General features: G+C 44.1%; 2 protein-coding genes and 1 long non-coding RNA gene across 4 annotated transcripts; 2 read left to right on the top strand and 1 right to left on the bottom strand.

Moving 5' to 3' along the window:
- Positions 1-9,244: 9,244 nt before the first annotated feature.
- LOC115394255 (uncharacterized) lies at positions 9,245-17,659 on the top strand. The gene is made up of 17 exons (XM_030099522.1): positions 9,245-9,452; positions 10,341-10,447; positions 10,581-10,720; positions 10,835-10,995; positions 11,082-11,240; positions 11,326-11,770; positions 12,584-12,670; positions 13,318-13,408; positions 13,646-13,869; positions 13,968-14,210; positions 14,289-14,387; positions 14,535-14,728; positions 14,814-14,988; positions 15,108-15,264; positions 15,356-15,509; positions 15,613-15,724; positions 15,852-17,659. The coding sequence occupies exons 1-17, from the start codon at positions 9,432-9,434 to the stop codon at positions 16,025-16,027; spliced, it is 2,745 nt and encodes a 914-aa protein (XP_029955382.1). The 5' UTR covers positions 9,245-9,431; the 3' UTR covers positions 16,028-17,659.
- A 4-nt stretch (positions 17,660-17,663) lies between these two features.
- Positions 17,664-22,292, bottom strand: abcf2b (ATP-binding cassette, sub-family F (GCN20), member 2b). 2 transcript variants are annotated; one of them, XM_030099524.1, is made up of 15 exons: positions 22,197-22,292; positions 21,278-21,428; positions 20,915-21,127; positions 20,599-20,781; positions 20,312-20,483; positions 20,127-20,222; positions 19,944-20,046; positions 19,690-19,785; positions 19,467-19,586; positions 19,237-19,326; positions 19,042-19,152; positions 18,900-18,962; positions 18,665-18,793; positions 18,374-18,577; positions 17,664-18,292 (listed from the first exon to the last, which is right to left on the bottom strand). In XM_030099524.1, exons 2-15 carry the CDS (start codon positions 21,414-21,416, stop codon positions 18,173-18,175), a joined length of 1,839 nt encoding a protein of 612 aa, XP_029955384.1. In that variant the 5' UTR covers positions 21,417-21,428; positions 22,197-22,292; the 3' UTR covers positions 17,664-18,172. The 2 variants fall into 2 exon arrangements, with proteins under 2 accessions (XP_029955384.1, XP_029955385.1); XM_030099525.1 differs by having other exon boundaries at positions 21,278-21,431; positions 22,197-22,277.
- Positions 22,293-22,374: 82 nt separating this feature from the next.
- On the top strand, positions 22,375-23,529 carry LOC115394262 (uncharacterized). The gene is made up of 3 exons (XR_003932051.1): positions 22,375-22,429; positions 22,961-23,044; positions 23,228-23,529. It is a non-coding gene; the product is annotated as an uncharacterized LOC115394262 (long non-coding RNA).
- The last annotated feature ends 623 nt before the right edge of the window (positions 23,530-24,152 follow it).

The raw sequence follows: 24,152 nt of genomic DNA, 5'->3' as shown, positions 1-24,152 counted from the left end.
ATTAGCAACCTCTTTCTAACCACGACCACGAAATGATGTGCCGTTTCACCCTCCATTCACTCCAACCTGAGAGCTCAGTGGAATAGAAATGCTCAGTTTCTGCTTTAAAAGTTGACATGCTGACCCAGATTGAAGGTTTTCAGCTTAAATGTTTGTGTCTGACTTTTTCGGCCCATCTTGAGCAAACTTCCAAACATTTTTTTGAACATTCAGTAATATTCTTGATCCGCACCTGCTCTCTGTTTATTCGGCTTGTGTCGGAAGAGATCACACATTTTGCTCATTCTTCTTCCAACTTTCAATCATTCCATCAATTTCGAGACTGCCGGAGCATCATCCGAGGCATGAGAACAGCTTTAAAGTGGCACGGCTGAGGACTAATGCTCACTTGTGAGGGGCATGCCACAGCTGCCCATTAGCAGTAAAAACCAAGTGTGCAGCCTGAAATCAAGCCTCCGAGGCCACGCAAACAAGTCCGCCCGAACTGAGCCACACTCACCAGAACCCCGCTCGGTGCGCCCACTCGCTCAAATCTCCGTGGGATCTCGCAAACGCGAGAGACGGGAGGTCGACGTAGCCGTACGCCTCTTGACAGCTGCCCCGTCTCCGGATCTCTGAAGAGATTTGGCGTTATGTTGATAGCCGCGTCTCTGTTCCCTCTGAGCGTTTTGGCCTGAAATAGCTCGGCAGTTTAGAAGTCACCCAGTCGCCTCCGGAGCCGTTCCACACGCAGAGGTCCCTACCTTCTAATGCCACTCTTCACAGGCCAGTGGCCACGCTAACGTCGCTCAGGATTTGGCAGCACGCGGCGCTTTGGCATGACGCTGCTTTTTATGTGGACACAGTGGCTGGAAGAGGTCCAGTCTCACAGCCAACAGCTGCGCTCCGTCGGGCCGTGTCCATCTTTATCTCGCCCTTTGTCCCATCAGAGACTTCATGGAGCAGGAGGCTAAAGGCAGCACCTGTCTCTGGGGTGCAGAGGGATTTTCGGGGCACCCACCAGTGATATAACGCCTGCTTGCTTTCAGAGCGTTCGCCGCTCAGACATTTTCACACTTTGAAACGCTTCACGGAGAATGCGGACATTCTGTAACACCCTGAACTGGAAACGCACATTTTTCGAGGGCGATATAAAAGTGGCAAAGTGACACAGAGTAGTTAAAAAAGATGACACAATATTTCAGTTCAAAAGAGACGCTCGGCTTGTTTCATGTGTCAGCGGGAAATAATGAAACAATGTACAGTCAGTTGTCCTCTGTTGACTCCGGTAACTTTATCAGAGCTGTTTTTGCTGTTTTTGAAGGCAAAACAGATGAGTTGCAATGTGTCAACCAGAACAGGACAAACTGTAAAAAATAAGGACAGTCGCTGTGTGTTTACACAGACACAGATAATAATCTATCTTAATCACAATAAAAAAAATGCTTCAACACATCAATCAAACAAATTGTGATTAGATAGGGTCAAGTTGTAAAGTAACACTGAACAGGTTTACGTTTGAGGGTTGAACAGCCTCGCTCCGTTTTTGGTGGAATCGTCCCTGTGGTGCATGTCTGTTACTCAGCGTCAACACGTGGCGCTTCACACATGCTGTTTTGAGAAAAACGGTGATGGTAAAGCACATCTGGTCAATTCAGAAGAGAAGAAATGCATCCCAAACCGACAGCAGGACTGCAGTGGACAGAAGCAACGTAGGGAAGTGGCCGAAATAAAATCAATTTCCTGTTGCTATGCCTGAATGTTGGTATTGCACATTTTTCTCCTTTCCTTTTAATATTGTGACGTTTTCTCACCGCATTTATGGAATAATATTTCACCACTGTGTGTTGCCTTCATTTCAAATTGTCTCTTGTATGAAAAGTGCTACAAGTGCTTTTTAATGATCACATTTCAACTTTCCATAAAATTGCAGTCTCTGAGATTTGTTTTCTAAAATGATCAAGTTCTAAAGTTGATACGTATTAAACGCCCTGAACCGGCACTGAGACTACACTAATTTCACAGTAGTGTGAAATTACCATGACACCATGACACCGAAGGCATCATTTCGACGGAAAAGAGTACACAACAGTGCAGCATTACGAAACAGGAAGCGTTAGTCATTCATTATTCCATTTCCACTGCACAATCACACCTTTTCATGAGCATCAGACGCTGGTCCTCGTCCAGGTCCGGGCAGCGTGAGGGTGGGGCTGCTCTTGTGAAAACTGCATCCAGCTCTGCTCGGGTTGCACCAGCTGCACAAAAGGTGAAGCCATGTTCTCACAGGAAAAAAAAAAAGTGTAATTGCAAAGCTCTGACCACTTACAATAACTGTATTTACTTTCTAGAGACTTAGACGGGGGCAGGAAAAAAATATCCCCTGGCTCCCAGAACCAAAACAAAAGCTGAAAATCTCACACTACAGTAAAGTACAAATCAGCTATTTATTCATTTCCTGGGAAATGCTGTGGTGTGACACTCTGCCAGCAAAGAAAAGGGATAAAATCTAATTTTACATCTTGATGGAATTGGAATTATAAACAGCAGAGATTGCTCCAAAAGTTAGCAGAGAGGATGGCAAACCAGATCTCACACACTTCAGTGTATAATTAGATTATTCAGAGGTCTACAAACGGGAGACAGTGCACAAGGATGGCAGCACAAATGTACATTCCATGGTGCACTGCCAAAGCCTTTAATAGCAATTAAATTTAACTTAGTGGGATAGAGAATAAGAACAACATGGTCACAGATAGTAAACAAGGCTAAAATAATCATGTCAAGGTTAAGATGGAGGGTTTTCTTTAATGCTGTATGTGTTTATAGACAAAATAGCAACTCTGTTTATCTGCACAAGGGAAGGTAAAATCAACACAAAGAGCTTCCCCCAAAAAATGCTTATTATCTGCCTCTTTTCCTTCCTTCTCTTCTGCATGACCAAGCAATTCACTACAGGAATGTGGAGACTCTCTCTTCGACTGTTTGGGCTTTTTTTTTTTTTTTTTTTTTTTTGCCTGCAAAGCAAAACCAACTGCTCTTGTCACAAATCAGTTCACAATAAGTCTGTTTGACATATTTCACTGAGGCGAACGAAAACAAATAACAGCTGAGACCGTGATTACACAGATAAGACGGGGCTATCTGATGCATTCACGCGGAATTATACAACGAGAGGAAGGCGCACTGCTCTGGAAATCACAGACGTGTGAGATTTTTCTGCCCCAGCTCGGTGATTTTGCAGGGTAAAGAGACTTCACCAGGATTCAATCAGATCAAGAAAACGAAAATCATTCCATTCAGACTCTCAGGTTTACATCAAAGGCAGCTATCGCCTTCGAAACCTTGGAGATGATACTGGTGAGTCAGCAGACGAGACACATCCTTCCTGTACCCCGCCTCAAGGTCGTACCCTGACATCCATCGGCTATGTAAACTACAGTGGGTCTCAAACTAGGGGCTGGAGACCTGTGGAAGCATCACAGAGGGGCTTTCAAATCGTCCAGGGTAAAAACAATCTCTACTTATTTATATAAAACGCAGACAGTGATGTTCCATTTTCAAGCGCATTTTAGATATTTCAGATTTCCAATATTCTATTATAATTCACATTCAGGCTTTGCTGTAAGGAAAGCAGTCTGTTTCTGTTCGTCATCCTCAAATTACACTCATATTTAAACCGTGTGACAGTTTTAGAACGTGCGACAGTTTTAGAACGTCAGTCTATTTAGCAGCAGGTAATTTGATTTGACACTGCAGGAAATTTATCATAGGAACCAATGTAATTACCAATGCCACCATTGCAGTAATCAGCTGCATTTCAAGGCAGCAATCATGACATCATGTGACGAAAAAAGCTCCACTCAACACGATCATAGTTTTTTTCCCCCTGGTCATGTGAGCTCACCGCATCACACCGAAAACCTGAAATTGCAAAACACTGGCTGAATGCATTGCTGAATGCAATGTGGGAAGTTAAGATGAGGGATAAAAAAACAGTAATTGACAACAGCTGCTTTGGGTTGTTGCAACATATGTCATTTAAAAAAGAAAAAAACCTGCAAAATAGTATAATCTCTCATATCAATATAAGCATGCTGACTGTTTTATGTAAGAATAACATGAGGATTCATTATGTGGTGATGGAGAGCTCAAACATAAATGACTTAAGAAATTAACCACCTTTTGAGGTTTGGTAAAATTTCTGTTACTTATAATACAACATGTCTCCATTTCTCTTCATTAAAATAAATAGTTTCAAAGGCTGTCTTTCCTGTTCTAGGACCATGGGATGTAAACAAATATCCCTTTTTAAAAAAATAAAAAATAAATAAGGCATCCATCACAAATGGAGCAGAATTTTAAATTGATGTTGAAGTAAACAAACAATCCTGGCTGTCTCTTTTCATGTGGTGGCTATGAGAAAATGCTGGTCATGTTCTTGCTGAACTAATGAACTTACACACAGATCTGTGTAACCAAGTCACCCAATGACCCGAGGAACAAAAGACTCAATGCTGCTGTTGTATCCTGCCAGAGAGGAATGAATGATGAATGGATGAGTAAATGTGACCACATCCCCCTGCGCCTTCTACACTGTCTAACTCGGAGCCTCAAGAGGAAACCACCAGAAAAAAAGGAAATAAAAACAGAGACGTGGGCATCAAGAGGACCACCGTGGCTGCTGGCAGGAGGAGGAGGACCCGCTACAAATCCCACAATATCACTCCTGAATTCTGCATTTTCAATAAATGGGTTCAATTAATTGTTTAGAAACCAAATTAGACGGCTTTCCAGTGATTTTTCTCTTGTTTTAAAGTCACCTTGTGGAGGAGCGGAGGAACAAAGCCGGGTCATCCAGCGGCGGCGGCGGCAGCAGCGGCGGTCACTTGCATGCGTGTGCGGCAGTCCAGTGTGAGGACGCCGCCGCCGCGCCTCCTCCGAGGGGAGTCAACAGTCAGGTGCCGCCGGTCACCTTCAGAACGACGCCGCTACACAGCGACGGACGCCTTTTTCATACACACAAGCCCGTGTGAGGCTTACAGTCACACACAGATTAGGGCTTAATTACTCACCGGTGCCTGGTACTCGACTCAAAACTCTCTCTGAATGACTCGCGACCGCCGGCATCAAGCTCGCGACATTGAAATGACAGCAACATCCGGTGAGAAGGTTCACAATAAAACAGCAGCAGGCAAAATCAGCACCTGTAGCGAAAGCACACAACTCAAATAACTTGTTGTGAGAGTTTTTGAGATCAATAAATTACTGAAACATCCGGTTAATGCACGTAAGAAGTCAAAATATTCGCAAATCTTTGTAAGGCTCTTGTTTTGAAGTGAAATGTTGCGTTTCCATAAATAGTTTCCGGCAGCTTGTTGCAGCAGAAGTTTCTGCGCATGCGCATATTAATAACCATATTTCTAAAGGCCTGATGGTGTCGTACCGTTATGATGCACATGACCTCCCTGATTAGTGGGAAAACATACATAATCATTCTACTTCTGTTTTTTTTTTCTTTTCATCTACCATCACGTGACTTGCACATGAAAAAAACCTTCAAAAATGAAACAAAAACACCAACACATTATCATTTAATGTGTCAATTATTTACTCTTCAGTTTCATTGGATGTCAAATAATTGCCTACCAGACAATCCAAACACGTCCGTGGGATATTTTTGCAAGAAATAAAACTTTTAAAGAAGGCATTGACAGGAATTTTCCATAAAAGTAACAGTAATTAATAACTTATTTACCGGGGAATGAATTGTTTCAGTGGACAAAACACAAGACCCGAGCATAATACCACTGATTTTCCTGTATTTTGGACAAGTATTTTAGACAAGCAGTTTTTAAAATATACATATTTTTCTTTGTAATATTCACCTTGTTCTGCTTTTTAAATTATAAGTCAAATGAGAGCTTTAAATAATGCAATAACATCTTTACTCTAGCACAAAGGAAAATTTTGGAGTTGTCCAAAAATGTTTAAGTATTTGGTAAATCAGGAAAAGGTATTTAAATTGATGTGAACCTGAATTATTTGTATTTGTTGATGAGTTCTTTTATAAGTTATTTAATCAAAGCTGAATTCACATTTCTAAAAATAAAAATAAAAAAGCTTCCCTGGAAAGACACAGGTAGCTTTGTGTTCATTCAACTTTGTGTTCATTTGTTTTGTTTTTCCAAATTCCTACAGAGGCTGAGTTACATCCAAACCAAAGACACCATGGAAAAGGAAATAAAGTACACTGAAATTTTTGCAAAGTCAATTTTAAAAATCTGTATATATCATCCAAAGACTTTATGTGGTCTTATTTTTCTGCACAAGTCTTTATTCAAAAAGGCTTGATATGAGTTTATGTTAGTGTCCAAAATTGTGCGACATACATTCCCCATGGTTGTGTGAGATATTATTCAGTGGTTTTCTAGGTTTCAGTTTGACTATATTACCACAGCAGTCGGGTTTGGCCTTCACACACTGAGCAATAAAGTTTGATCTCTTTACATAAGTGCATTTGAATTTGAACTTTCGTGTAATCATAAATGATTTTTAATCTTTTACTCAGGTACTACTCCAATATTCATGCAGTGTTGTTGCTTCTGCCTTGGCCAGGCCTCCAGTGAACAAAAATCCTTGATCTCAGTGATGCTTAATTCACTGAACAAAATCTTGACAGAAAAATACTGTGCAATAAATTGACATTATGGTACACACTTCACAATCATTTGTGTAATATAAGTTTGCATGTGCTCATCAAACCATGTGACTCCAGTACAAGCCCTGGTGCAATAAAGAAACTACAGCACATGCATAAGACCTCTGAAGTTGAAAAATATCACAGTGCAACTACATTCTTGATTGTAAATTCACACAGCACAAGGGAGGTCGAACTAAACTTGTAAAATACACAGAAAGTACACACACACTGATGACAGAACCCCATAAATCTTCATCCTTTACATAATAGTAAAAAATAGCACTTTAAATTGACGAACGTACTGGTTTATGTAGCTATTCTGACGCGTTCCCCACTTTTATGCTTGTGATTGTGTCCATGTGTCCTTGTCTTGATCAGCAGCAAGTTTATGAAGATGTTATCGCACTTAATGGCATTTTTATCTTTCATTCTGTCATCTGCCTTCAGTGAGATAACTATGACTATTTTAACTGCATGTCTGCCAAAGCAACAAAAATATTTTACTTAAAATGATGTCACACCTTCAACAACTCCTACAACTTAAAAATAAAATCTTTGTGTGTGTCACAACAGTCACAAAAGCACAAAAGAACCATGATATTCTCTTTGTTTCTCCCTGTATAAAGTTGGATAAACAATCTAGCTAAACCCCTGAATATAATTTTCTGGAGTTGGCTTTGCTCATAAACATGGATTTATAGCATATAATTATCACCAAGCAGGCTGGAAATGCCACATTAACATAAGGTGTACGAGTGACCTCTACTGGTGATGATCTGCTACTACAAGGAGAGCAGTCCACTAACTATGACAAGCACCAACTCCCATGGTTATTGTTCTCAGCTAAATAATAATAATAATAATAATAATAATAATAATAATAATAATAATAATAATAATAATGTATTTAAAAAAACATTACTGAAACACAAAAAGGGTCCTGAAAGTGGTGTACATGCTGTTTACATTTCAGCTTCCTACCTAAATAAATGCTTTTGTAGTCTGTACATTACATGTTGCCCAAGATGCATTAATAGTGCTACCTGACAGTGTATTTTCCTCACTTTTCATTTAAAATAAAGTGTGTTGTGCAGCGATAAATCTACTACCCTTATGAAACAAAAACATGTTGCAGCAAATTGGAAAATACCATGCAATATTTTAGGTTGAGTATGAAGTGAAACACTACTATAACTGTAAGCGACCATGAGTTCTCTGAAAAAAACACAATATAGTAAACCCAATGCATTATTTGTATTATTATTAGGCATATTTATGAGATTTGACATTTATATTTTACAATATTTTACAATATACTGAAATTTGCAATTATTTGTCTACTTTGCAATGTAATGCAATGTTTTCCTTTCGTTTGAGTAACTAAACCTGTTGCATGATTAGAAATATCTGCAGAATAAACTGTGTCAGCACCTGAAAATAGGTAGAAATGTCACCCATATACAGGCAATCAAAGTATGACCATAAAAATCCACATTTTTTTATAATCTGAGCTGATATTGAAACAAGGACCAGTAGCTCTCCTCCACTTCCCCCACAAACACTTCTGTTTCGCTCTCTGTTCAATTATCAGTGTCTTCTCTGCCACGATTGATCGTAAAAGTCCATTGATCTGCAGGCAAAATATTCAGGACGTACTTTGTAGTTACTTTGGAGGTACTTAGGTAGAGAGTGGGCATGTCCAGGGCATGACATTAGGAGAATCCACCTGTGCAGGTGACCAAGCCAACTGTGATTTATAAAGGGAAAAGTGACCTTTTTTGGCTTTTTGGCTTTTGGACACAAGTACACTTGTAGTATGTATCCTATGCAGGGACAGTTTTTGCTCTGTGCAATGGGGCCAAGTGTTCAGGGCGCAATCGCTGAAGGGGTTGAACCCTCATACCAGTCATGGTATGTATATTGGGCCCCTTTCTATGAGGAGTTTGCATGTTCTCCCTGGGCTTCCTGAAACAGTCCAAAGACAATAACTTTATTTTTTTGGTGACAAAATTGCTCGTAAGTCTGTCAGTTTGTGGCTCGGGTGAGGTTACTTTTTTTTTTTTTTTTTTTTTTTATTTGACAGAAAACAGGATGGCACTAGATTAAAAACAGCCTGGGAATCAGTCATGCAAAATACTGAAATCCTATGTTTCACTTGAAAAAGAAAGCCTCTTAGGCCAAAAAGCAGGTTCCTCTTCACACACTTGACTCCACTCCAGCCAGAGGCCCAGGCCTACAAGGGGCCCTAAGAAAAAACATGACTTTTGGGGCCCTCCATTAAAGTTGATCATACTAATCAATAATCATTCACGTACCTGTTATCAACTTATTTTATTTTCTAGTTTGTTATTCAGAATACACTCTTAAAACTCCACGTGACACTTATTGTAGTTACACTAATCCACAGTGATGAAGGTCGAGGAAGAAGATTTTTAAACTAGCAGAAACAGTCCTCTCAGAAACATGGCGGCGGTTATCGATCAGGCAGCGGGGGATTGGGGTTTGCTGCTGTCAGTCACGGAGAACCAGCCGGGGTTAAAATCTGGGCTGTGAGCGCTGCTGATAGGCCGCTGCTGTGTGCTTGATGTCCCGTCCGTCTGCGGTCTGCAGGGGGAGAACTGAGCAGAGCTCACTCACTGGAGCTAGCTTTAGCAGGCTGCTGGCTACACGCGAGCAGGAAGTCAGTAAAGTTGCAGAATCATAGCGGGTTTCGCTTTGCTTTCTCTCACAGCGATCGTGAAGAGGGAGCATGAGCTCTGCCGCCTCTCCGGTAAGCTCCACGGCTTCTTTCAGAGTCGTTTTCTTCAGCCTCGGCAGCTCCTCGTTAGCTGTTATGCTAACGCCGTTTGTTGACAATCCTCCCTGTAATAACATTAGCATTAGCAGCATTAGCTTGGTCTGTTGTAGTCTTTATTCTGAGCCGCAACTCGGTGCGTTTGCTGCGAAAGAAGCTGAATAACTACCTAAACTTTCACTCATATTTAGAGAGTCTAACTATGAATGGAATTAAATAGATAAACGTGTCGAGATCCAGTTCAGACATTATGACAATAAGTCTGATAACACCATAGTCTCAAATTTAACTTGTCATTTTCCTTTGTACCCAGATTAATCCGTGGAAATTCCTTTGTAAATGTCTCTATTTGTTTCCTTCGCTGCTTATAAAAGCAGCAGTTGTGTTTGACACCAGTGAACAACACCAAAACAAAACATTATCCCTAAATCAGCTGAGTGAACCAGTAATGTGGGGAAATTTTAATGTGTGATGGGGTTATGTTAGGTAATGGCAAATGTGTTGGAAAAATTAACATTGCTATGTGTTTTATTTGTATTAATGATTCACTACAAGTTTGTTTTTCAACTTAGGCAGTTTTCTCTCACTCTTAATGCTTTTTGACTGTGATTGTGTGTATGCGATAGTGTATTGGATCATTTTTTTTAAACTTACATTAAAATTTTGAATTCCTTTCACTCCAATTATTGGATTTTGGTAGCAACACAAACAGAAAACAAACACAGGTATAACAAGTTATTATTAGACAGTCAGTGTGTGCGCGTGCGGCAGTTGTCTGTGTTATCAGTGATATGGGGAAGCACGGTCAGGATTTTTTGGCCTGTCATCAAAGCTGCTCTGTGACCTTTGGGTGTTGTTCTCCAGACTATCGGGGAGTTGTTCCTCATCCTCAGTGAGATGGGTTTCACAGAGGAGCAGATTCAGGCAGCTATGCAGGCTGGCCACTTTTCAGTGCCAGAGGCAGCTGAGTGGTGAGTTAGTCGCTCTTCTCTTCTGTCCATTTGATTAACATTCAGATTATCTCAGGTCTCGTTTTATTCACTGCTTAAAAAAACAAAGACGTCTCTCTCTAAACTGCTGTTGTCATCTGCTCCACTTTGACAGGCTCTTACAGGGTCAATATCCTCGGCACAAGCTGGTCAAGCAGCCGTCACAGCCAGCTGAGACGGCGTTTTCTGCTTTCAACCCTCCCAAAGAGACGGCAAACACGTCAGAGGCTCATACATCTCCTGCTGACAGCAGAGGTAAGTATGAAGAACTCTTCTCTTACGTCTCCCCTATCATTTGACCGCCTGCAAAATGCACCAATTTACATGCAAAATGATCTGATTATTAGATGTGTTTTCTGTCTTTACCAGCAAGTCCTTCATTGGTTCTGAGACCGTCTCAGTCCTGCTCCTTGTCCCCGGATCCCACACCAGTTGAATCCCGAATCAAACAAGACAAGAGCGACTTTGAAGAGAAGGAAAGACAGCGCGTTGCTCAAGAAGCTCGAGCGGAGAGGAGACAAAAGAAGCAGGTCAGCATAAATTATAACACCGTCAATTGTGATTCATTATTTAGTCAAGTGTCTGATTTGTGGTCTTGTGTGTTTGGCGCTGCTAGGAGCGGGAGTTGGTGTTGAAACGGATCGCCGAGGATCGGAGGAGCTTGCAGGAGAAGAGCCAGACTAGTGCTGCTCCTGAGTCGTCTCCTCCGAGCGGTCAAGGCCAGAAGCTCGGAGGAAAGGTTCAGACAAATGTGGACAACAACTGCATCCTTATGGTCAGCCATTAAAAAAAAATGAAAGATATTATCAGCCGACACCATCACGGATGTACCAGTGCGTAACGTTCGTGTTGTTTTCTAGATCCGACTGCCGTCTGGTGAGTCCATGCGTGAGCGCTTCTCGGCCGACGCCCCACTGCGGAGCGTCGTGGAGCACATCACCGGGCGTCACCCGTCCCTGCCCTCGTTCTCTCTCCTCCAGGGTTTCCCACGGAAACGCTTCGGGGAGGCGGAGCTCGCCTGCTCGCTGCGCTCTCTCGGCCTCACCCCTAATGCCGCTCTGTGTATTCAGACCACTCCCCCAGAGACCCCTCAGGACCCCCCAAGTCCTGCAGAATCGCCGTCAGCAGGCCAGGTCGAGCCCTCGCCGTGTGCCGTGCCTCCTCAGCCAGAAATCCCTGACCAGGACAATGCAGGAGAGCACATCATCCCTCCTCCGCTCCCGAACCAGCTGTGGGAGGAGGCGGTGAATTACGCTGGGATACCCGGAGCGGCTCCTGCTCTGTCCAGGCCGTCTCACTTCTGGGGTGAGCATGCTTTGTTTTTTTTTAGTTTTTACAGAAATGAAATGACTATGAAAAATGGATAAAGTAACAGAACCATACAGTGAAAAGAAAGGATCTGCTTGTTTAAGTTGTTTTTTTGTTGTTGTTTTTCACACAGGCCCCACATCACAGACATTTTCTTAGTGTTTACACAGAAGCACGATGAGCCATGTAGACGTCACGTCAATGTTAACCTGTAATCAGTCAATACTTTTTCTCATCTTCAAAGTAAAGTTCCATTTGCTGTAAATGTAACTAAACAATTTACCAGAAGCGCTGAAAACAGTGTATACCCACCTCAATAGAGTAGTATGGCACCTTAGGCAATCTCAGCTGATACAAACTATGCAGTAAGACCTTCTAGCTTGGAGAGAAATTCAGTTTTGAAGAGTGTCAAGGAATAGGCAGGTTCTCTGTAGAAAAAATCACATGTGAAAATGAGTGTGTGTGCAACAACTAGAACTTTTAGTGATTTAATGGTTGAGCCCAAACAACCACCAGATCAAAGGGAAATGTTCGGCTTTTTGTTTTGTGCAGCTCAACACTCACACCGGATTTAAGTAAATAATTGAAGGGGTGGATTACGATTTTTATTTAGTTTCTTCAAGGCTCATATTTAATTCAAAACACTCCAGACAAATGCCAGTCAGTTTTACATAGACAGAGTATATTTCACCGCACCATTCTCCACCAGCCACTTTAAATTCTATCATTCGGGAGTGTGGAATTTTCTATTAAATAAGAACGTTGTACTCAACAAAAGGTCTCTAAATGCCGGCGTCTTGTGTTTAACAGGGCGAGGCCAGAGGTTGGTGCCCGGGGAGGAGGCTGCCGTGGAGGCCGATGAGGAACGAGAAGAAGACCCAGCTGACGTGCTCAACGGTACCTCAGACGCTTCATTTCTACTTTGACCTACATTTTCTCCTCTTCTCTCCTCCCCTTTTTTCCCTTTCTTCCTGATTCCACGTCTCCCATGTTCATCCATGGAAAACTTTTTTTTTTTTTCCCCCCCGACACACACTGTGAGCTCATGGGAACGGTTTTTACTCGTCACAGTTCACACCGCACGTTGCATAAGCTCATTGTGTGCCAGAATGTTCGACCGCCTGCCCTTGTTTAGCGGCTGTCACATTTAAGGTAGATTAGGATTAGGAAATATGGAGGTGAATGGCCTGTTTCTGTCAGGCTTACGGGACACGGGGTCACTGATATACGGCCCCACCAGTGAGAACCGCGCTCAGTAAGTGCTTACAGATGGCGAGCCAATCGCATTCAGCATCTGAGAACATGTGGTTGTGATACAGAATTCTAAATGTATGTCAGCCCAGAGAAAAGAGCTGATTCACACTCCAGGCCGGTTCAAGGAGGAGCAGAGAGTGAGAAGCTGCGATGTTGATTCGAGGTGTGTGTTAGGAAGTAAAAATTCTAGATTGGAAGTTATTTGAAAACAACCTGTAAATGCTAGTGAAAAGTTTTTCTCAGAGTTTCAGACCCATGGATTACAGCTGCCTCCTGTGTGTTCTCTGCAGGAATGCCCCAGCTGCCTTTCTTCCCGGAGAACAGGATCCGTGGAGGATTTGAGCCCAGGCACCACTGGCCGGAGCAAGGCAATAGACTCAGGTAGGCGTCGGTATCAGAACTCTGTGTGGCAGCCTAATGTTAGAAATTGCTACCATGAACCTGCCTGTGGTTTTTTTTGGGGTTTTTTTTTGGAACATGTTAAGTCTGAACTTTTCACACAATGTTTTTTAGACTCTTTCTCTTTTACACATTATGCATGTAGACGTCTGCTTTCTGAAGGTTTGATTCATGTCTAAAAGCAGTATGAGTGAGTTAAAGTGTGTGTGTGTGCTGCAGAGAGGCCCCTGAGGAGGCCGCGGCGGACCCCGAGGATGCCGGAGGTCCGGTGGCCCCTGTGGCCGCCGGTCTGGCTGCAGTCGAGCGTCTCCAAAGAGCCGCGCAGCAGGACGAACCCCACTCCTCCCAGGGTCAACCGTCGCCGCCCAAAAGACCCTTCAGGACACCGAACGTGCCGTCTCTCTGTGCCTTGGCCACTCGAGCAGCTGTCCACCTCATGACCGGTGAGAGCCGTCTCCGCTCTCGGGTTGAGTTTTTCCTTCACGGCGTGTCCTGCTGTCTCACTGCGGCGATTTCTCCCGTCGCCTCTGAACCCCCGCAGCTCCCAGCATGCAGTACAGCAGCAGTCTGGCGGGCCTGACCGCCGAGCTGGCAGAGCTCCTCCTCAACCACATGTCTCGAGAGCGGCTGCTCCGTCCACGCACCCTGGAGCTCTTCTTCGGCTGCCCGATGCAGAAGTTCGTCCTCAACAACTACCCCTATTCTACCAATGAGCTCCTGCGGCAGTTACGGGCCTTCACGGCTCTGAAGCACCTCAGTCTGGTCAACTCGCCTCTCATAACAGGTATTCGGGCTGCAGATTTTTGTCGGTTTATTTACTTTTTTCGGCAGTCGTGATAATCCTTTTCTTTGTTTCGCCCAGACTCCGGCCTCTCCATCCTGTCCAGCTTGGTCAAGCTTCAGTACCTCAACCTGGCATCCTGTAGCAAACTGACAGACTCCTGCTTGCAGCACATCACAGGTGGGAATCCTGAGTCTTTTCAAAGAGGGTCAGTCTGTTATTAGAGGGGATAAGATTACATAACAACACTGAACATTCGGTTTAAGTTACTTTCAGAAACGCCAGATCTCAAAATAAGCTGCAGTTTGTTTCCCCCTTTCGTTTCAGGATTGAAAAGCTTGTGCTTCCTCTCGCTGGATCAGACCAAAGTGACGGACGCCGGGATGGTGAAGTATCTGCAGTCGGCCCCGTCCTGCCTCTCCCAGCTCAGCCTGAACCAGACGGCCGTGACCGAAGACACGCTGGCGGTTCTGCCGAGCTGCGTGCCGCAGCTGCGACTTCTCAGCATCAAGCAGACGAAGGTAGCTGAGCTCAACCAGCAGAGATCCAGAACAGGTTTTACAGTTGCATCGATATTTACCTTCCTCTGCTGTGGCGTTTTACCAGGTTAAGGACGTGACAGCCCTGGCGGAGATGTCCAATCTTCAGACTCTGAACTTGGATGGGACGGGTGTGACGGAGAGCTCACTGGAGCACATCGCCACCCTCCCCGCCCTGTCGTCTCTCAGCCTGGGAGGAATCGCTGTGCTCGATGGCAATCATACCCTCCAGATTATCTCAGGTCTGGAAACCCAAATGAGTTTAACAAGAAAAAAGGAAGTCTTGAAACACACTGCTAGGACCTGTTAGCCTTTAATTACAGCTATCATTGAATCAGTGAGGTTTTTCTGTGTTCTTCAGGTCTAAAGTTGACTCATCTCACCCTCCCTGGACGCCACTGCGTGACCGACGGCGGGCTTTCATTCCTCTCCAGCCTCTCACACCTCTTAGAGCTGGACCTGACGGACTACACCCAGGTTACAGACCGGGGCGTAAGCCAGCTCTCCACCCTGACCAGGTCACACACACACACACTTCATCAGGTTGTTGAGCTATAGTTTCAGCCTGACTCCCTCTAACGGCGGGGGCATCGTGTGTTCTCGGTGCAGGTTGAAAAAGCTGTCTCTCAGTAACACCCAGGTGACAGACGCGGGGCTTCCTTCCCTGCGGGGGCTGCAGGACCTACAGGAGCTGTGTCTGGACCGGACGGCGGTCACCAGCCGGGGGGTGTCTGAACTCATCACCTGCCTGCCGCACCTTCAGGTCTGTGGACCAGAGAGCGTTTTGCTCTTCTTTTTTTTTTTTAACATTGCATGTTGTTCTGTATTTAAAGAGTTTTATTTGGATTGTGTTTTACCGTGTGCAGGTGTTGGGCTTGGCCAGCACTCAGGTGGGAGACACGGTGGTGACAAGAGGCCTGATCCGCTGCAATCAGCTGGTTAAGCTGAACCTGAGCCGCACGCGGATCACAGATCGCAGTGAGTTTAAAAAACACACATGCAGGGGGGGGTGGGGTGGGGGGGGGGGGGGGGGGGGTGATGAGAGTCGTCAGCAGCACTGGCTTTAATAAGCGATGCTTTCGCGTTTTCATTCTCTCCCTCTCAGATCTGAAGTTCCTGAAACAGATGCACCTGACTCAGGTGAACCTGGACGGCACCGGCGTCAGCCTGATGGGGATCGTCAACCTCCTGTCTTTCACCAACATCAGCAGCATCCGGGCCAGCAACACCCGCACCATCCCCCGCGAGGACGTCTCCGACGAGGAGTGGGAGGCCGAGTGAGCTCCCCCCCCTTTCCCCAGCCGCTAGGCGTACCCGAAGCACTCCTATTGCACTGTTTCAACAGCAGCTAGTGCCACTAATCTGTCAATCGCGCACGCTAGGTTGGAACCTCAGATGGGAGCCTTGTGTCTGACAGGTGCTCCACGAGGAACGTTTACACACATAAATAAATATAAACGTAGTGAATCGAGTAGACTGCAGCCCCCCCTCTACCTGATGGACTTTAAAGCTTTACGTGCACTTCTGGAGCCTGCTGGCAGACGAGTCGGGAAAGTATAACACAGCATGTAGTTTCTATTAACAGTTCGGGCATATCTCGAAAGGAATTGAAAACCCTGGCATTTGCAGCCTGATTTATTTTCTCTTTTTTTTTTTTTTTCTGAAGGGATGTTTAGGTTAGAAAAACGTCTTCCATCCATTTCCTCATTTAATTCCAGATCTTGTTTTCATGCCATGTTGGATTTGTCAGATCACACTAAAAAAAAATCTCAACTTTTCTCTGTTCCTGGGTTGAAAGTGTTTTTTCCTGGTAGCCTGTACTAAAAGTGCAAAAAACAAACAAAAAAAGAAAAAAAAAACTGGTTTTGCCCTTTAAAGTTTGCTTTTAAGACCAGGGCCTTGAAACCTTTGATTTTTCCCATTTTCCACAGTATTTCATGTGGAATTGGACAGGCAAGAATGGTCTGCCTCTGATCCAACCTCACTAGAATTAAAACGCCTCGTGACGCCATGAGTCAGTTCTGTGCTTTGGGTTTGGAGCGATTGGTTTAGGTGTTAGAAATTAAAGCAAAATTTCTGTCATTAGTTTGCTTTATTCGTCTAATCAGTAGACCAAAAGCTGCCAAAATGGTGAGTTTTTCTTAAAACTCAGTTATTCCATGAAGTTTGGACATCATAAGGACCGTGTCTTTGGTCTGTCCCGGTCTGGAACTGAGGAAAATGTGCTTTCAACCAAGCAACAAAACGGTGTCATTGAGCACAGTTAAACAGAGCCTCTTGGATACATTTTAGTTTTCTTTCTCAGTTTTGTACTTAAAAGATTCAAATTTAAATTTTCAAAAACAGTAGCAGCCATTTCCCCCACCTTGCTTGAGTAGTATTCAAAGCGAACATTGAACGTGTATCTTCGTTTCTGTGTGTGTGGCCCCGTCACTCCATGAAGTCTTTTGTTTCCTCAGCCGTATTCGGGGCCCAGCTTCGTGTTAATCATACCGTTGTACAGCCACTGAATGTGACACTACAGCCTGACGCACACTTGATTTTTTTTGCCTGTTCCGAGTTAAACATGTTCAGTGTTTTAGATTCACATTCGAAGTTTCGGTGCACCTGATCGCAGCTTTTCCATGAAGTCTCAGATGAATTTTACTTTCAAACTGCATCCTGGCGATGCGTTGTCCTTACCGTTATGGAAGAATCCAGAATGTGGAGAGCCAGCGTTGTGTGCGGCGGCTCTGGTGTAATGTAGGATCTATGCAGCCGCAGGGCTCAGAAGGCAGAACCCAAAGCAGATTCAACCTTTATTTCCTTCTTTGTTTACAGAGATGTAAAATAGTTTATTTTCCCTAAAGCTTTTGATTTTTGGATACAAGCATTGTATTCATGGTGATTAACAATAAACTTCTCTGGAATCCCGCCGTGCTGTTTTTATGTGGAGTTTATTTCAGACAACCCTTTATTGCATTACATTGTTAAATAAGGCAGAACTGCTCTTTAACACAGAAAACAACTTTTAAATATCATAAAATATGACCTAAAAGCTGCTGCATACATGTTGGAGGAGGGGGGGGGAGTTAAAACAGAACATTGGGGGGGAAAAAAATAAAACTTATCTATGAAGACAGCACAATGGAATGCAATCCAAAATGCACCGAGATGCTTCAGGTGAATCAGCCAATCAGAGTGCAGCCTGAGGTGAGGGGGGGCGGGGGGCGAGCGGGGGTGGGGTGGGGTGCAGCACTGCCAAATCGAGATCGGAAATACAGTACAACATGTACAAGAGACGTGTCCAGTAAGATGCATAAGTTTGAGTTCTGGTTTCGAACATTTCCTGGTCTTCCCTTTGGGAGCTTGCAGGTCTGATGCATGATGGGAGTTTGCAGGTCTGATCCGTGATGCATGAAGGAGTGGCTTCGCTGCGGCGCAGCGTTAGATGTCATGCGCTTGCTGCTTTTCAATCTTTGACTTCAAATGCTCCTTGTACGCCAGGATGTCCCGGTTCCACTTGGTGATGGTTTGATTCTCACACACCCAGATCTCCTGGGCCACCTGGGAGACAGAACGATTATATCAAATTCTCAGATTTGTGACAGAATCTTGAAGAAACCCGTGAAAGCGTCGGTCACCAACCTGCTGGATGAGCCTGAAGTCGTGGCTGACGAGCATCATCCCGCCCTCGAACTCGTTGACCGCCTCCGCCAGCGCGTCGATGGTCTCGATGTCGAGGTGATTGGTGGGCTCGTCCAGGAACAGCATGTGAGGGTTCTGCCAGGCCAACCAAGCGAAGCACACCCGGCACTTCTGACCGTCGGACAAGTTCCTGATCGGACTGACCTGGAACAGGATTCAGGTGTGGAGTTAGAAGCAAACCCACTCATTTAAGCTGAAAAAGCGGTTCCAGAAGAAGAACGCGGCTCCTACCTGTTGTTTTCCTGTCAGGCCATAGCGACCGATGATCTTCCTCATCTCCTCCTTTTCTTTGATTTCAGGGAAACACTTCATCATGTACTCCAAAGGAGACAAGTCGAGCTCCAGCTGCTCAGTCAGATGCTGGAAGAGAAAGAAATTAAAGAGCTTAACCAAATGTCTTCAGATGGAGAATTTAGAAATAAGCTCATAAGACTAAACTCCTGTAGAGGAAGGGTTTGACTCTCACCTGGTGATATCTGCCGATCTTAACATGAGAATGTTTGCGGATCATGCCGTCGGTGGGGAGGAGCTGCAGAGAGAGAAAACATTAGTGAGCATGGATCCGTCTGGAAGCCGTCGATGGTTCTTGGGCGAGTGAATAAACTCACCTCGCCCATGAGCAGCTTCAGCAGCGTGGATTTTCCAGCTCCGTTGGGGCCCACCAGAGCCACGCGGGTATCCAGGTCGATACCAAACTCCAGGTTTTTGTATATGTGTGGCTGCAGGAAACAAAAGGGTCACTGAGAAACACGTTTCCTCCCCCTTCGTTTTAAAGACAAATCGTCCCGGTTGGCTGTACTCACTGTGTTGTCACTGTACTTGAAGCTCACATTCTGAACCATGATAACAGGAGGAGGAATCTTCCCACAGGGAGGAAAATAAAATGACAGAGTCTGTGGGGAACAGCAAAGGTGTTGAAACAATGGCAGAAAAGGCTCAAAATTCTTCACTATTCTCTTGTTTCAATTGCCTTTTGTCTTCTGTAAGACAAAGAAAAGCAACTACTCCAGTAATATCTTTAATGCTGCCGTACCTTGTCATTCACAACTTTTTCGGTCAGGCCAGACGCTACCATCTTCTGCAGAGTCTTCTCTTTGCTCTGGGCCTGTCGTGCCAGCTTCGCCGAGCCGTGGCCAAACCTGGCAATGTAATTCTGCAGGGACGAGACATTTCAAGTATGAGAGTGCACAAACGGGTGGATGTGAGGAACTATAACTGAAGTACAGTCGAAAGCTGCGCCAGATCGGATCGCTTACCTTCATGTGTGCGATCTGGTCCTGTTCCCAGTTGAAGCGCTTCATCTGGTTTTCTTCCAGCTCCTCTCTGGTTTTCACATACTGGTCGTAGTTACCCTGGGAACAGAAATAGATTCGCGCCGTCATCCAACAGGGTGGCAAAACATAATTAGCAACAGCCAACCTGAGCTTTCCTTATTTAGCTTTATGAAACGGCATACAGCCGAGTCCATTCATGATACCTGGAGACTCTCCAGACCGGGCTCTCTACTCACCGTGTAGTATTTGAGCTTTCGCTGGTGCAGGTGAATGATGTTGGTGCACACACCGTTCAGAAAGTCTTGAGAGTGAGAGATGAGCACGAGGATTCGCTTGAACCTAACGAGAAAAAGTTGATTAATGCACATTTCTGTGGCCCCATGACAGGAACGTAGCAGTTTTAACCCTTTGAAACTTACGACTTCAGCTCTTCCTCCAGCCACACGCAAGCATCCAGATCCAGATGGTTAGTGGGCTCATCCAACAACAGCATGAAGGGCTTAATGAACAGAGCTCTGCAAAAACAATTCAAGCACAGGAAATTCTCATTGTGAAACTCGGTGCGATAAAAATGAAGGAAACCAGATACTGGACAGAATATTACCTGGCCAGAGCAACGCGCATCCTCCAACCTCCACTGAAGTCCTTGAGTTTCTTCTGCTGCATGGCAGCGCTGAAGCCCAGGCCGTGGAGGATCCGAGATGCTCGCACCTCGGCTTTGTCGGCATCCAGCTCCTCCAGACGCTCGTACAGCTCCATCAGCTTCTCACATTCAGCTAGCCAGGAACAAATTAAAAACAGCAGTTATTATGTGCCAGCAAACAAAAACGGCAACAGCCGAGGTTCAGTTTGAGGCAGAGCTATTTTGGTTCAGTTGATAATATAACTTACAGTCTTCATGGGCCAGTCTCTCTGCCTCCTTCTCCAGCATTATCCTCTGCTCGTCCACCTCCATAACGCACTGCAGAGCAGACTTCTCGCTGGGGGCCATCTCCCGGGTCAAGTGGTAGATATCTATGTGCTCTGGAATGGGAATCTCACGATGCCCAATGGCTGACAACAGCATGGATTTTCCTGGTAGATAAAAGTAAACATCATAAAGTACATGACAAGAAAGAGTCGCTTACACATGAGAAATCAATACAAGAATAGATCAAAACGGATTGTGCGAATGAGGGCATAGACAGGGATTGCCAGAACCACTTACCTGTCCCGTTAAGCCCGATGAGGCCGTAGCGTCTGCCTGAGTTGAGCTCCAGACTGGTGTCAGCGAGCAATTCTTGACCATGAAAGGTCAGAGACAGGCTGCTAATGTGGACATCGGTGCTGTTGGGATGAGAGGCGAGAACGCCAGTCACTGCCCGTGCCTCGGTCTTTCGCAGTTCAAACTCATCCAGCTCTTTTGTCAAGCTGGCAATGCCTTAAAAATAAAAAGTTAAACAAAATAAAAAAGGCGAGTTATTACTTCACTCCCATCAAGCCATTTACAAACTGTCAGAACAGTACGGTAAACATTGCTAACAAAGGGTTTTACATAAGAACAATCAGTAGAAACCAATGTTCCTCTCACCATTACTCTCCGCTCCATTAGTTTGGGCCTCTGGTTGTTCGCCTTCACCATTGAGTTCGTCAGTTTTCTTGGTGCGCTGGCGCGCTTTGGCAGCCTCCTTCTTTTTGGCTGCCTTCTTCTTTGCCAAATCAGAGGGCATGGTTGATTACAGCTGTTTTAAGAAAAGAAAAAAAACAGGTTAGTCACGTCAAGGTCAATAAAACTAAATTATTTTAATTATTTCATAACATCGGGATGGGCCGAAGTACACTACACAAACATGTTGGCATGAATCAGAGTACAGTGGGTGACTGGGTTCATGAAGTGTCAGGAGAAGCCTTCCTGTACTTGCCGGGTTACTATTGTTAAGAATTTGCCGGCTCTTAACCTCACGATGTTTTGAATTACGTCCATTTAAAAGGAAACATTCGTGCTAACAGTACAGGCCCATAATAGTGAATGATCTGACCCCGAATCTAGTAGTTAAAGCAGTAAAGATCGCCACCAGGACCGTGCTTTAGGTCCTTATGTCCAATCCGCCGGCACGTTGGGCTCTGTACCGGAATATGCTAAGCTACCTTAATTGCTGGCTGCTAACTGTGAGACCTCCATCACCAACAGTAGACTTTGTCACTTCACTGTGAACTGCCGTAAAGGCAGCTCTCAGAGTGGAGTTTCAAAACACATTCCTTAGATGTCACAGTTAGGAAACAAATCGGAACAATTTTAGTCGTGGAGGCGCCTAGCCCGCCAGCCTTCAAGCTAAGCTAACAACTACCGGGCCTACGAGGCTAATGCTAACGTGACGCAAGGCCCGAAACGCTCCGGTACAGCGTGACGGCGGCTGGCAGCTCTCCGCTCCGGACATTGATTTAATATAACTCCATGTAATGTACTGATTAAAAAGACGACTGTCAGATATCGCTGGTGTCGACCTTACCTGAATTAGGAAATGTTGGTCTCCGGAGCACACCGACGTCTCGTGTCCACTTTTCGCCGGGTGGATGTACCGCTCGCCAAAGCCGCCAGACAAGCCATATATGGTCAAACGGGGCGGGGAGAGGAGAAAGCTCCTCCTCCTCCTTCTATCCCCTTCCTCTTCCTCTCCTCCTCCTCTCCTCCTTTCATGGGACTGCAGTAAAGAAGAGGAAGTAAAAAATAAGCAATAAAGAGGTAAACCTACAGAAGAACGAAGGAAGAAGTTGTTCTTGTAATTACGCTTTTGTCCAGCAGGTGGCAGTTGTCAACCATAGGCGTAACATACTTTATACTTTTTAATTTTTTTGAATTAAACATAAAACAAAAGCTTAACGTCACATAGAACGAACAATACACCACTTGTTAGTTTGTCTTCCTGTTAAAGGGACATAGATTCCACAAAACGGGTCATTTTTTTAATTTTTCCATTCTGACTGACGGATTTACTAATCCATTTCATTTTTTACTTATGGGCGGGGCTTAACACGACTCGCTTCTTAGTGGCTCCTCTTTACATCTGATTCATCAAAGTTCAGATTCATCAAATCTATCAAATCTAAGCTCAACAGAGTGGCACACATGCAGGGTTAAAAATTGGGAGACTCCTGCATCAGTCAGGAGTGTTTGCAGGTATGCAGTAATCTGTGAATACACAGATCATGCACTTTCATTACATTAATAATTTTCCCCTTTTGGTTTTTCATGTTTAACTGCTGCTCATCAAAGGGTGGATAATGTTCTCTTCTTGAGGGAAATATTGGTCAATCTGATAGTGATGGAATCAGTACCTATAACCCTGTTCCTCACCAGGTATGTTGTTACAATTCCATTCTGTATACTATGCAGTTTTGTTTTGCATTTATTGATGCACTGGGAAGTTGTGTCATTGTCTGTTAATATGGTTTGGGTATTTGTAACCTGGTTTGATTTTAAAAGGTTGCAAAGGTTGCACTCTAACCACTGGTTTTTTTTTCTTTTTTGAAAATTATACAGGTGGCAAAACCATCATAAGGCGAAGCTCAATGTGTCATCTGGTGGAGCACTACACAACAGATTGATTTGAGGAGTGTAGATTTAGAGGAATATTAATAACAAAGAGAGAGAAGGCTGGGAAAACGTCATGCTCACCTTTCAAAGAGAAAACACTGAGTAGTTAGTTATTCGGTATGGAAAAATAATAAAATGAGCTGAATTTCCATTTTTTTGTTCTTGGGCAAAAATAAAAATGACAAAAGGACTCATTTCTGGAATCTGATTATTTTAATATCAACAGAGAAACAAACTAACAAAACGTACCTTGTCCCACACTAACATCCAAATAGTTTAACAGTTCGCTGTGGTCTTCAGTGCTGTTCCATCTGATGTCTCCATGCTATTTATGACTGTATGTCTGCTTCTGTACTGATGCTTCTGAGTCACCAGTAGATAAAGCCTGCTTCAACTCGTCTGACTGTAAGAACAATAGCAGGATTTTTTTTCCCACCATACTGTAGTTTCTATTGCACATATGATATCTTTGAACTTACACTGTGAAATCTACTTTTTGACTTTGTGAAATGTGACACTTCAGTTGAAAAATAATGTACAAAATAATAATCATCATCATCCACCATGTAGTAAAGCCACCATTTTGATTGGTTCGTCTCACTCAGCTGCACAAGAACCAACCGGAGTCACAGATATTATATTCTTCAGAAAATGTGTTTTTAGTTAAAGAGCACATCGGAGAAACTTCATTTAAATTGAGACCCATCATGTCATATATTTCTCCTATATTATTTCTATGGGAGGGATGGACTTTGTTTCCAGAGGAAAATATTAGTTTGTATTTATAAATTGCATTAATGCACTACAAATTCACAATGGTTTTATTGAGCTATGGTCAAAATTTGTGGATTGAGTAGTCTTTGTTTTCATG

Source organism: Salarias fasciatus, chromosome 9 (genome assembly GCF_902148845.1).
Source record: "Salarias fasciatus chromosome 9, fSalaFa1.1, whole genome shotgun sequence".
Lineage (NCBI taxonomy): Eukaryota > Metazoa > Chordata > Actinopteri > Blenniiformes > Blenniidae > Salarias > Salarias fasciatus.
This window is presented reverse-complemented; position numbering and strand designations above follow the sequence as displayed.